The sequence below is a fragment of the Colletotrichum godetiae genome (genome assembly GCF_030913485.1).
Source record: "Colletotrichum godetiae strain CBS 193.32 chromosome Unknown BDP55scaffold_1, whole genome shotgun sequence".
Lineage (NCBI taxonomy): Eukaryota > Fungi > Ascomycota > Sordariomycetes > Glomerellales > Glomerellaceae > Colletotrichum > Colletotrichum godetiae.
In genome coordinates, this window is record NW_026851249.1 from 2,440,085 (window position 1) to 2,451,876 (window position 11,792).

Genomic DNA, 11,792 nt, shown 5'->3' on the forward strand with positions numbered 1-11,792 from the left:
CGATCATGTTTCGATGAACTACGGAGGTAGATGTTCAGTTGACAAAGCCCTTACGAACACTCGAACAGTGGGAGAACGACACAAGGTTGGATTCGCTCCAACTTGATCCATCAAGTCAAAGTCTCCGAAAGGTATCAACCTGAGATCCCTTGCCAGACTGTGGCTGGGCACCCGGTATGGTCCATGTGCCCCGGGCTGTGGCTGAGGCCACCAGCGCATTTCCTTTAATAGGCTGACCTTGCCGCGGAGTTTCTCTCCTCCGCACACATCACCTTTCTAACACTGCAATACAGCACTTTTGCCCTCCGTCAGCCTACGGCTTTTTAGGTTTCTTTGCCTCTCAGATAGAGACTTGACTGTTTTGCTCTTCACAGAAGATCGGGCCCGTCCCTCAACCACCAAAGGTCGCATATGCGACGATGACGCAAACTTGTCGGTGTATCCTAGGTCAAATGAGAAACCTGCCGCCAGCTCATGACTCTTGGATAGGCATACACGATGAGTCCTTGAAGTTTCGCCCATCAATTCGCAAAACTTTGTGACGTTGATGCTGAATCCGCGACATGAAAAGTTGCCTTCTCATGGCTCGGTAGGTTCCGAGACTTGAGGTAGGCAGACGGAGTTTGCATCTCATCTTGAAACAGCCAGCGAGACAATCATCGATCTTAAGAGTTTGAACAAGACCTCCGGAGCTTAGGGAGAGAAGAGAATAGTTGCAACAAGTCGTAAACCTAACCTCAGTCATCTTGCACTTTAAAGGATTCAGGCCGAGTCCCAAATAGGAAACACGTAACTTGACTCTTCTGATTGGCTGTCGGGATCGCTCTCCGAGAGTAAGAAAATCAGTGATTGGTTCGTCGCATCAAAGAGTTCAGGTCCATGCTTCTCTCAGATCCTCGGGATCCTCCGCTTCAGCTTCATCAAAGGGCTCGTTCTCTCAGCTAGTTAGTCAGGGGAAATGGCATCTTCAGAATCTTCCGAAAAGAAAAACGTGTTCATACTTCTGACTCTCATAACGTCCTGCTCGCTGCTGTTTCTGTTGCTGTTGCTGTTTCGCCAATCGACTTATCGCCTTTAACCACGTTACGCTGCAGTAAACGCCGAGACCATGGGTACCAAAACCAGATCATCGGAGCCTACGTTCGTGGTTCACAGCTTCCAAGGCACGCGTTCTCAAATTCAGTTGGAATCGCGGCCAGCGTCAAGAGCCTCGTTTCAAAGTACCGATGAGGGCGATATCAAGGCGTAAGTAGCACGTGAGAGACTTGTTGGTTGGAAGTGAGGTGTCCAGGGCGCACTTTAGTCGACATGTCGTTTGTACCAGAGCCTGGAAGAGATCGAACGAGAGAGAGCAAACAGCCTGGAATTAGGGGGTCAGATGCATCTATATATCGAATCTGGATCAAGGACTGACCAAGACGGACATTAGAACTCCACCAAACGGCCAGGTCCATGTCTTCTCGCTCTCGAACCGACCCAAGCAGAGCCGCGCGAGCGCGCCCAAGACCCGGAACGGGTGTAAAGAATGCAGGTACGTTTTTGTCAACTCTCTTATACTCACCTGTCATTCGCTCCCCTCCTCGTTCCGCGTAGCCGTCCGTTCCCACCCTTGATGAGAAGAATACGGGTCTCACGTGGATCGTTCGTGTAGGAAACGCCACATCAAGTGCGACTTGGCCAGGCCACACTGCATGAAATGCGTCAAATCAAATCGCCGATGCGAGGGCTACCTCGATTCGGGACTAAGCCTCATGCCGCAGAGACACAAGCCAGCCCAAATCCCCTCCCATCCGGGCGGTGGAAGCGGCGGCGGCGGCGGCGGCGGGCAAATCACCCGCACCGCACAGCGTCGTGCCCCTGACCACCGCGTCCTCATCACCCCTGGCTACGAGACGGCCCTGTTCCAGAACCAGCGGCAGTGGGACTCGTTCCAGTCCCTCATCGTGAACCTGGAGCAGGGCGCGACCGTCCTCAAGGACCACGTGGCGGAGATGACGCCGCAGTACGCCAACCACGAGATCGCCATCCGGGAGATCTGCTCCGGCATCGGGGCCCTGGGCAAGGCCCTACGCCCCGCCAACATCGACAAGCTTGCTGGCGCAGACTACCGCGCCGCGCTGGAGCACTATGGCCATGCCATCAAGGCCGTCTTCAGCGTTAAAGCGACGACGTACACACTGTTGCACATGGTCCTAACGTCGATGCTCTTCACCACCTTTGAGATGATGGCGGGCAACCCTGAGGCTGCGTCGAAGCATCATAACCATTCCGTTGCTATGATGGACCAGTTTGTTACCCTCCGGCTGGAAGAGGACGGCGTCCCGTTTGAGAAGCTTCATCTCTCTAAGCTCGAGTCTGCCCTGTTCGATGCTTTGCAGAGACTTGATACGCATCCCTGGGCCACGGGGTTCGGTCCGGAAGGGATCCGCGTCAAGGCGCAGGCGCGCAACTTCCCTCACGGGTGTAGACACAGATACAACATGCAAGACATGCCGTCAAGTCTCACCAACATCACCCAAGCGTCGCGATGGTGGCATCTAACGCAACACGCCATGATGCACTGTCTCCACGGCCTCAAATCCTCCACCGACCCCTCCGATGCCCCCTCCAACGACACCGCCGTCTGGAAAGAATCAGCCAACCTCCTCCAAACATGGCACGCCAGCTTCTCCCCGCTCCTCCAAACCTCACGACAGCAAAGAGAACACAACCCCCACCGCTGGTTCCAAGCCATGACCCTCGAGTCCCTTTACGTAGAGAACCTCGCGGCAATCTACAAGCGCCACAAGCTCGACGCCAACGTCCTCCCCGCCGTGACCCCGCTGTACCGCGACATGATTAGCTACGCGCTGCAGCTGGCGCGGAAGCAGGAGCTCAACGGCCTCAAGACGCTGGTGCTCGAGAACGACCTCATCCGGCCGATGGCGTTTGTGGTGTACAAGTCGCGCGCGGACCCGGAGATTATGGGCGAGGTCACGCAAGTGTTGCAGGAGTTTGTGGGCGGCGTGGGGATGGCGGAGTCGTTGTTGTATATGTTTGGGTGTCGGGAGAAGAAGGCTCCTTTGATGGCGCTTGAGAGGGCTTGGGGGTGGTATTTCACGACGTCGGGCGTTTCTTCTGGGGCTAGTTGTCTTGATTACTTGACTTGAGCTGGTAGTATAAAGTATGCAGTGCCTTCATGTTGGGTAGACAAAACTCATGATGGCTTGCTATTGGGAGACTTCAATCAACGGTATCTACTGATAGAGTTACATATCAAGAGATTTGATCACTTTACGCATCACATATCACAACCGTCAATCGTGTAATGGAGACTCATTAGGTTGTAGTATACTATCTCCAATCGTATAATAACAAAATCTTCGCTATCATACATCCATAAACATGACCATATCTCCGGTGAATATTAAAGTTGTGGTGGCATCTTCGCCTATGTACATTTCCTCAAAAAAGCTCGTCCTTTAGAATTTCAAGGATGCATCTCCCTTAGAAGGCAGCGAGGGCCAGGCCGACGGCAGCAAGACCGACGGCAGCGGCGTTCTTGCCGGCGCCAGCAAAGACGGGGGTGCTGGGGGTGGCAGTTCCGGAAGGCTACAAGAGAGAGAAGAAACCACGTTAACAAACAAAGAACACCAAAAAAAACGAATTTTACGTCTACATCATAGACCAGGCCCAGGCGACACATACAATAACAACAGAGGTTCCGATGGAAGTGACGCGGGTGACGGTAGCCGCGGAGGTACCGGAAGCAGCGCCAGAGGTGGTAGCGGCACCAGAGGCGGAGGCGGAAGCGGAAGCGGAAGCAGAGCCGGAGGCAGCGGTGGAGGGAGTGGTGGCGGGAGCACCGGCGGCGGAGGTAGAGGCAGCAGGGGCCGAGGACTCAGCGGCAGCAGAGGTGGACTCAGCCGGGGGCGCGGCGGCGGAGGTCTCGGTGGTGGGGACGGGAGCGGGAGCCGCAGTGGTGGTGGCCGGGGCGGGGGCGGCGGTGGTGGCTGCGGCGGTGGTCTCGACGGCGCCTCCGGAGGGGCTGGGGGTCGGGGAGAGACCGCACTTTGCGGCGGCGGAGGTGACGCCGGAGGAGTAGTACATCCAGATGGAGTAGGTGTTTGCGCAGGTCATGCAGCGGCCGTAGCGCTCGTTCCACTCCGAGTTGCTGCAGAAGCCGTCCTCGCGGCCAAGGGTGATGAGAAGACCTTGTTTGGAAATCAGCTTTTCTAAGTCGTATAGAGAGGAATGGCGTAAGTTGTGGATATGGAAGAGGCATTGGACTTACCGCAGTCCTCGTGGCACTGGTAGCGGGGGGTGCCGGGCTCCTGGCGCTTCTCAACGGCGGGAACAGACTCGGGGTACTCGAAGCGAGGGTGGACCTGGGCGACGGCCATGGAGGCGACGGTGGCCAGGACGGTGCAGGTAACGAATGAACGCATCTTGAAGGTTGGTATTAGGGGTTGGTAAGTTGAGAGACTTGAAGATGCTTTGTGGGAGGAAGACTGGAAGGGAGGAGGATTGTCTGAATGGCAGTCAAGTTGTTAAGTTGGGGGAAGCGAGCGTGAGGAGGGAAAAGGGGGGTGGGAACGAGAAGCAGAGAGGTTGGAGAAAGAGGTTATTATAGGATGTGATGGCTTTGTTTTCGTCACGTACGAAGTAGGGGAAGTTCAGGTACGGGAAATCAGGTACAGGAACAGGCACAGGAGCCGGCGAGCATGCATGCATCAATCAGTCTAGGCTCTCCTGGCCTGTGAATGTGGAAACCTGGGAATGGATGCTCATGTCGGCCTCTTCCGTGGTCAAACTTGGCCGATGAGAGTCTCCATCAGCTGGCAGACCTAGGCCAGGGTAGAACCATGGGCTTGTAAGGGGGTAATACGACAGGATCTGAGCAGGACATGGCAAGGCAAGGCAAGGCAAGGCAATGACATAAGGCAGTGATAGTCGATGACCCGCGGAGCAGGGAGGCGGGCGCGGGACTCAAAGAGCGCGAGAACATTCGTATAGTCCCCGGAGTGTATGGGACAGCTAGAGGAGACGAGCAAGTATTCAATCGTGGAAGCTCGGATTTGCCCCGGATCGCCGAAGTAGACCCAGCGCGCTTGTAGTGTAATTTGCGGGATGCCGAAGAAAAAAGCTCGTACCAAAGGTAAAGAGATGCAAAAGATCCTTGTCATGCGTGGTCGTTGGCATGGCATGGGCTACTGCAACTCAAGTGGAGGTCGAGAGGAAGGGCGATGACTGGATGGGAGCGGAGGAGGAGGAAGAGGGTACCCGCCGAACCAACGCAACTCTAAGTGTACATACATGGTACGGATGTGACCCTTGGTTCTTGGCCCTTTGACTAAGAGGTTATCGAGAAGGAGGGGTGGAGGCTCGGAGAGGGGGATATGGGACATGGGACATGAGGAGTCTAGAGCCTGGATGTACGAAGAGCAGCTCAGCAGAGAAGAGGATGTTGGTGAGAGAGACGGAGGAGATAATGGACCGAAGCGGATGGCGTCGGCCATTGCCCGGCTGCTCTTTTACTCTCGCCGTTCGGTAGAGCGGGTTACTCCAGAGAAGGCTGATGATGATGATGAGAGTTCGCTCGCTCTTCCGTGATGTCCCCTCGTTAGTCCGAGAGTTCCTCCCGGAAGTCGGAAAATAGCAGCAACGGGTGACCTGATGGCTGATGCCAAGGGCTGAAAACATGCGGTTCAGCCGAGAGAGGAGCGAGAGTCACAAACCCGCCTTCCCAAAAAGGGCTGTCTGACCCGGGCAACCGTTTTATTTATTAGTCTTCTAGCGTTATCCGTATGTGCGGCGTTGCCTGTGCCTCACCGATATCGTCGACGGTTCGTCCATGTGGTCTTGGGAGTCAGGGACCAGTCACCTTGGATCAATGTGCGTGATTGGGGGGATCGGGGCGTTGTGGAGATGAGGAGAATGGCTGGGCGGCCCTGTGGGATACTATGTGTGACTGTTCGTGGCGTGAGGAGGCGTTTATTTCCTTGCGTGGGCTGCGTGAGTGGTGGGATGAATCGCGATCCTTGTTGGGACTCTCTGCGGGCGAGGTCGGACAGAGTCAAGAGTTTCTGCGACTCTGCGAGGATTCACCTAGACTCACCCATGTCCATCTATGCTGCGTCCGGGCTAATTAGGGTTAAGAACCGACGGGCGGCCTTTTGAAGCGGAGAACGGAGGAGACCCAGAACCAGACCCGACCAGGGGGTGGGAAGAGGAGGAGGAGAAGACTGGGAGTAAGTTGTGGATTAAAGGCGAGGTAAATCGTAAAAGTACCTAGCGCTGCGGATCTCGAGGATGCATCTAATCTTATCAATCACATCAGTTAAACGACAGCCCATCCAGCCATCAGCCAACAACTTCTGCCAACCATTGCCAGCCAGACAATGGCAGACATCCACGTCCGGTGAACCATTCCCTGTTTGGATATATTGCTCCATGCTGCCAAGAGACACAAGCGGGCCGGATGGCATGATCTGATTGGACAAAGGGATCTGATAAACTACTTACGGTCTTGGTGAAAAGGAAAAAGAGTTTTCGAAACTTTGATTGTGGTACATGGCATACACGGTAAATGGACTTGAAGCATGTTTATCCCTCGTTCCCCTCTATCTCACCACCCTAGAGTCGCACCCATTCCTACGCTACTCTGCAACCTGATTGTTTGCCAAGGGAACTTGTTGTGATGGTATCTTCATTCTCCAGTAATTGCCTGGGCACTTGATCCCTCACAAAGCAACGTATCCGGCCCCTTCGGCGGCCGAGCGAGAGAGAGAAAGAGAGAGAGAGAAAATCAATAGAGGCGGGGCGGGTTTTTTCGGTTTCTGTCTGCTTCGTATTCCCAAGTTTTTGCCGCCCAGCGGTCTTCCCTGTCCCATCCACATTCTTGGCCATCAATCCATTTAGATACCAGACCTTATTGCCCATCTGCCCTCCCCCAAAAGTTCCGCCGTTCATTTATCAATCTACGGAGACCCTAAGGATTCTAGGAAGACCTCTATGTAGACATGAATGGTACTTTCCAAGACTTTACCAAGCAAAAAACCGCGGTCGCCACCTGCACCACCCTTCACCCATGCGGCCATGGCCTCCTCCCCTCCCCATCCAACGGGATTCAGCCAAGTCTGTGGGCACAGAGTTGCCATGTTCTGGGCGCGGGTCGTATGGGCACTATTGGCGAGAAAGCCTGAACAGAACTCGTGCCTTTTTTTACTTTTCTTTTTCCCTCATTCCTCTCTGGGCGGACCTAGGCGGGATATCCGCCCCTTCGTGACTTCTGTAAGCCCATCTTTTCTCCGCTGACATGTGTGAGTGGAGGGTGGTTGGTGTAAAGTTGACCCAAAGAGGGGAAAGGAAAACGGAGACATGGTTACATGCAATATGCAACCAGTCGGCTTGCAAAAGGCAAGAGAAGGAAAAATCTAGGTAGACCTGCAGTAGTATAACTTGACCGTTGTTGCCATCCGGTTCGTTCTCATGGATGCTAGTCAACCGCCCCTTAATTCTTAATTCTCCCCTTGAACCCTCCCTTCCTCCACAGTCGTCGTACGCATCTCTTTCGTAACGCAGTCTGTTGGTCCCAAGGCATCGCGTGTTTTGCCGCATACCCGTCAAAGAAGAAGCTTATTTCTTGCATCTCGGTGTCTCCAAATCCCACATCACGGCAACAATGCACGCCTCCTCACTCAAGACGTTCCTGGCCCTGGGCCTCGCCTCGGTCGCCTGTGCTCAGCACACCAAGCAGGATGACGAGATGGGCCCCGCCGCCTTCATGTGGCCGGCCGACAGAGTCTGGAGCGGAGACATGGATAACCAGGCTCCGTGCGGTTCAAAGTCCGGTGCTGCCAACAGGACCGAGTTCCCCTTAGGTGAGTTAGAGAGCCTCATAACAAAAAGTCTTGATAAAGACGTGAGAAGATGTGTGGGCTTCTGACTGACAAGCATCGATGAATAGTTGGCGGAAAGGTCGCTCTCGTTGCTCAGGATGATTACTACAACAGCAAGATCTCCATCTCTTACCAGAACGGTATGTCTACGGAAACATCACCATCCTACAACGGAGTCTAGAGACTCGGCAACCCAGAACCCCAGAACCCTTCGACCCCTATTCGCTCTCCCAAACCCATCTAATCCCCCCCCCCCCCCCTCCCTATTCCCCTTCACAACACACGACTAACAAACCCCCCTTTCAAGACCCAACCTCCAACAGTGACTTCACAACCCTCATCGAGGAACAATCCGTCTCGGACCTGAACCCAGGCCACACATGCGTCGACGTCCCCAACCCGCCCTCCTCTGTCGCAGCAGGCTCCAACGCCACCCTCCAAATCATCTACCGCGCCGACTGGGACGCTCCCCACAACCAGACCTTTTACGCCTGCGCAGACATCACCTACGTCGAGGCCGCCACCTTCAACACCCGCATCCCCTGCTTCAACGCCACCGAGCCGGGCGAGGACGACATCGCCGCCACGGCGTCGCCTTCCGCCTCGTCGACCAACGCTGCCTCCAACTCTGGCTCTAGCAGCGGAAGCTCGGGAAGCAAGAAGTTGTCTGGGGGTGCGATTGCCGGTATCGTTATTGGTGCTGTTGCTGGTCTTGGACTGTTGATTGGTGCGGCGCTGTTCTTTTACCGCAAGAGTCAGCAGAAGAAGCGGAACTCGAGACTTGCCCGTATGGAGGAGAATGCGAAGCGCTCTGAGCATTACAATGCCGGCAAGGATTCTACTTCGCAGAATAGCATTAAGATGAACAACCTTCCTTGAGGTAGCAGGTAGATGGAACTCGGCATTGACGAGAAAGAATGTTGGTGGTCAGGACGAATTTTTGGCTTTTGGGGAAAAGGGGTAGCTGGGGAGAGAGGATGAATGGTACGTTGAAATGAGGAATGGGGGATCTGATGACGGACGAGGTGAGTTGGGTTAGTGGATGTGATGGGCTGGAGAGGTTATGTGTTATGTGCGATGAGATGATATCCAGTTCTTAGTTTAGCAATGATTTATGTTTACGTTGTCTTCCTACCTTGTGAATGGACCGCGAGCATGACGATACTGAGTGCTTCTCTGCTCTTCAGACTTTCTCATTGAAGGTAGATGTGAACGCAAGAGATCGCTGCATGTTTGATGCGACAAGCTTGTGTTAACTCCAATTCATTTCTTGATATATGGCGGTGTACATATATGTTTGTTCATGTATGACAGGTATATATGTATATATGCATGTGTATATGGTTTTGTTCATCCGGATGACGTTTAATCATCCCGGTTTCCCGCATCGGAACCAGAGTCCTCAACGCTCGACTGCTTATCAGATTCCAAAACACCGTACCTACATCAAAGTTAGTTAGTCACCAATCAAGTCAGTGCGGGATCATAGAAAGCATACCATGAAATAACAGCCAAACCCATAAACGCTGCCACGCAGCTGAAAAACATGGCAACGTATCCCTTGGGCGTGAACCCCTCAGGCAAAGGTCCAACAGGCCTATTCTCGCCAGTAAGGTCCAACACGTCCTTGGTGTTACCAGCCGCGTTGCCCTTGGTCGGCACCCCACCGGCGCGGCACGCCTCCAAGTGATCCTTGGGCACCTCCAGCCCCTGCAGGACATCAGGCGCCTCGATGATGGTCGCGATGAGCCCCTGGTCCATGTGCCACTCGATATGGCAGTGGAAGAGCCACACGCCGGGGTTATTCGCCTTGAAGCGGATGACAAAGTTGCCGTTGCCCTCGACGATGAGGGTATCGCGGCGCACGGGGTAGCGGGGGAAGTTGCTAACATCGTCGGTGGAGTTGGAGAAGGCGCCGGCGTCCTCGTCGGAGCGGTGGACGACTTGGAACTGGTGGCCGTGCAGGTGGAAGGGGTGCTTGCCGTCGTCTTCGTTGTTGAGGACGATTTCGATGATTTCGTTGTGCTTGAGGACGTGGGCGATGGAGTTTGTGCCATAGACGCGGGGGTTGGCAGCGTTGGGGGCGCCGACGGTGAGGGCGCTGTAGAGGGAGGGGACCTTGGGGAGGACGTAGGTTTTGTCGTTGAAGAAGGCGCTGTCAAGGGGGTTAGCTGGAGTCTTTGTGTGTAGAATTGTCGTGGACCTACTAGTTTGCGCCGTCGGCGAGGTTGTCCATCTTGACGGAGAGTTCGAACGAATAGTCGACCTTGTCGTAAATCTCCTGCTTGTCAAAGGGCACCAGCTCGAAGTCGTCAAAGGGATCAAACTCGTCGACGGTAGCGGGCTCGGGCAGGGGCTTCTTGTCGTCGTAGACGAGCCAGCCCGTGACATTCGAATCCTGGCCGTCGGGGATCACGTCAAAGAGCTCCTCGTCCATGGAGCCCACAATGGCAAAGTTCTCCGAGGCGTCCTTCTTGGTGGTCAGGAGCACGCTGTAGCGCTGGGCGGGGGCGATGTAGAGCATCTCGGCCTCGGCCTCGTCGGTCCAGACGCCGTCAACCTCGACGACGCGCAGGGTGTGGCCCTCGAACCAGATGTACTGGGAGGCGAAGGCGCCAATGTTGACCATGCGGATGAGGTAGGTCTTGCCGGGCTGGACCTTGACCTGGAGATTCTGGGTGTCGTTGAGGAGGGCGGCGTTGGGGACGGGCTCTGCGCCGGTGGGGTTCTCGACGCTGATGAGCTCCTTGATGAGGGTGCGGGTGGACTGGTGGTACCAGTCGGAGAGAGTGAGGACGAGCTCCTCGTCGTACTTGCCCTCGTAGGGACCCTTGGGGTCGTGAATAAGGAGAGGGCCGCGGAGACCTTCGGGGTAGGTTCCGTCATTGTGGGCATGGTACCAGTAGATGCCGACCTGATCAAACTGTAGGATGGTATGAGTATACACTTGCGTAAGTCGGAAGAGAGTCACTCTCTGGGAGCTTACCTTGAAATCATATGTGAATGAGGAAGCGGGCGGGATGGCGCACTGAGTGACACCTACGGCGCCGTCCATGTGGTTGGTGCCATTCTGGAACAGGCCGTGGAAGTGAAGACTGGTGCTCGCGTTGCCGAGGTGGTTGTGGACGGTGAGGACGAGCCTGTCACCCTTTGTTGCCTCGATGAGAGGCAGAGGCCACTGGCCGTTGACGCCAATGGTTGGTTTGTCAAAGGCGCCATCGGGGTTTGTGAGAATCCATCCAATGTTCCAGTCGAGCTCGATGGTCTTTGCCAGGGCGGATGAAATGAGAAGCGTGAGGGCGGCGACTCGGGCCAAGACGGCCGATGTTGATGATGAGAAGGCCATGGTGGCCGGGGGTGCTTCCAAGTGTGGTTGTCCTCTCTAGTGTACTTATTTGATGGTGATAGTGGTGGTGGTGGTGGTGGTGTTGTTGCCCTTTTGGCGCGGCTCAAAATGCCCTCACAACTCTCAACTCAACACTAGATTCGAGTCTGAGCCTATGCGGCTTCACTTGGTTGTTATGCAGTCTCGCACGGGCGTTCAGATGCGCGAGAGTTCGTCGTGATTCATAGACTCGTTGAAAAAATCCCACAAAAAAAGCTTCTACGAACCGGGCCGAGCGCGGAGGAACATTGGACGTCCGAGACTTTTGACAGCGGGCGGCGGCAATCGAGGGAGGGGTGGGGGAGAGATATGCACGCAGCACACGCAGCACACGCAGCACACGCAGCACACACACACAGTTGAAGTGTACGGATACCTACACTAGACGCGAGTGCTCGGAGAAAAGTGAAAGTGTAAGCGAGGAGGGGGAAACTCGCAGATGAGGAGAAGGGTGAAGGCTGAGTGAGGTGAGGAGTGAGGAGTGAACGTGAGAGTGAGAATGAAAGTGATACACACGTGAAAAAGGA

At 54.9% G+C, this 11,792-nt stretch overlaps 5 protein-coding genes across 5 annotated transcripts; 2 read left to right on the top strand and 3 right to left on the bottom strand.

Moving 5' to 3' along the window:
• Positions 1-931: 931 nt before the first annotated feature.
• On the bottom strand, positions 932-1,881 carry BDP55DRAFT_641817 (uncharacterized protein). The gene is made up of 3 exons (XM_060573420.1): positions 1,652-1,881; positions 1,430-1,531; positions 932-1,373 (listed from the first exon to the last, which is right to left on the bottom strand). Exons 1-3 carry the CDS (start codon positions 1,691-1,693, stop codon positions 1,239-1,241), a joined length of 279 nt encoding a protein of 92 aa, XP_060437276.1. The 5' UTR covers positions 1,694-1,881; the 3' UTR covers positions 932-1,238.
• BDP55DRAFT_641820 (uncharacterized protein) lies at positions 1,768-3,306 on the top strand. The gene has a single exon (XM_060573421.1). The coding sequence runs from the start codon at positions 1,992-1,994 to the stop codon at positions 3,147-3,149; it is 1,158 nt and encodes a 385-aa protein (XP_060437277.1). The 5' UTR covers positions 1,768-1,991; the 3' UTR covers positions 3,150-3,306.
• Positions 3,272-4,620, bottom strand: BDP55DRAFT_23089 (uncharacterized protein). The gene is made up of 2 exons (XM_060566151.1): positions 4,274-4,620; positions 3,272-4,193 (listed from the first exon to the last, which is right to left on the bottom strand). The coding sequence occupies exons 1-2, from the start codon at positions 4,425-4,427 to the stop codon at positions 3,655-3,657; spliced, it is 693 nt and encodes a 230-aa protein (XP_060437278.1). The 5' UTR covers positions 4,428-4,620; the 3' UTR covers positions 3,272-3,654.
• Positions 4,621-7,473: 2,853 nt separating this feature from the next.
• BDP55DRAFT_23166 (uncharacterized protein) lies at positions 7,474-9,052 on the top strand. Its single transcript, XM_060566154.1, has 3 exons — positions 7,474-7,862; positions 7,949-8,020; positions 8,188-9,052. The coding sequence occupies exons 1-3, from the start codon at positions 7,664-7,666 to the stop codon at positions 8,757-8,759; spliced, it is 843 nt and encodes a 280-aa protein (XP_060437279.1). The 5' UTR covers positions 7,474-7,663; the 3' UTR covers positions 8,760-9,052.
• Positions 9,053-9,245: 193 nt separating this feature from the next.
• BDP55DRAFT_625734 (multicopper oxidase) lies at positions 9,246-11,226 on the bottom strand (the record flags this gene model as incomplete). The annotated part of the gene is made up of 4 exons (XM_060571522.1): positions 9,246-9,321; positions 9,379-10,035; positions 10,088-10,803; positions 10,867-11,226. The coding sequence occupies 4 exons, from the start codon at positions 11,224-11,226 to the stop codon at positions 9,246-9,248; spliced, it is 1,809 nt and encodes a 602-aa protein (XP_060437280.1).
• Positions 11,227-11,792: the final 566 nt, after the last annotated feature.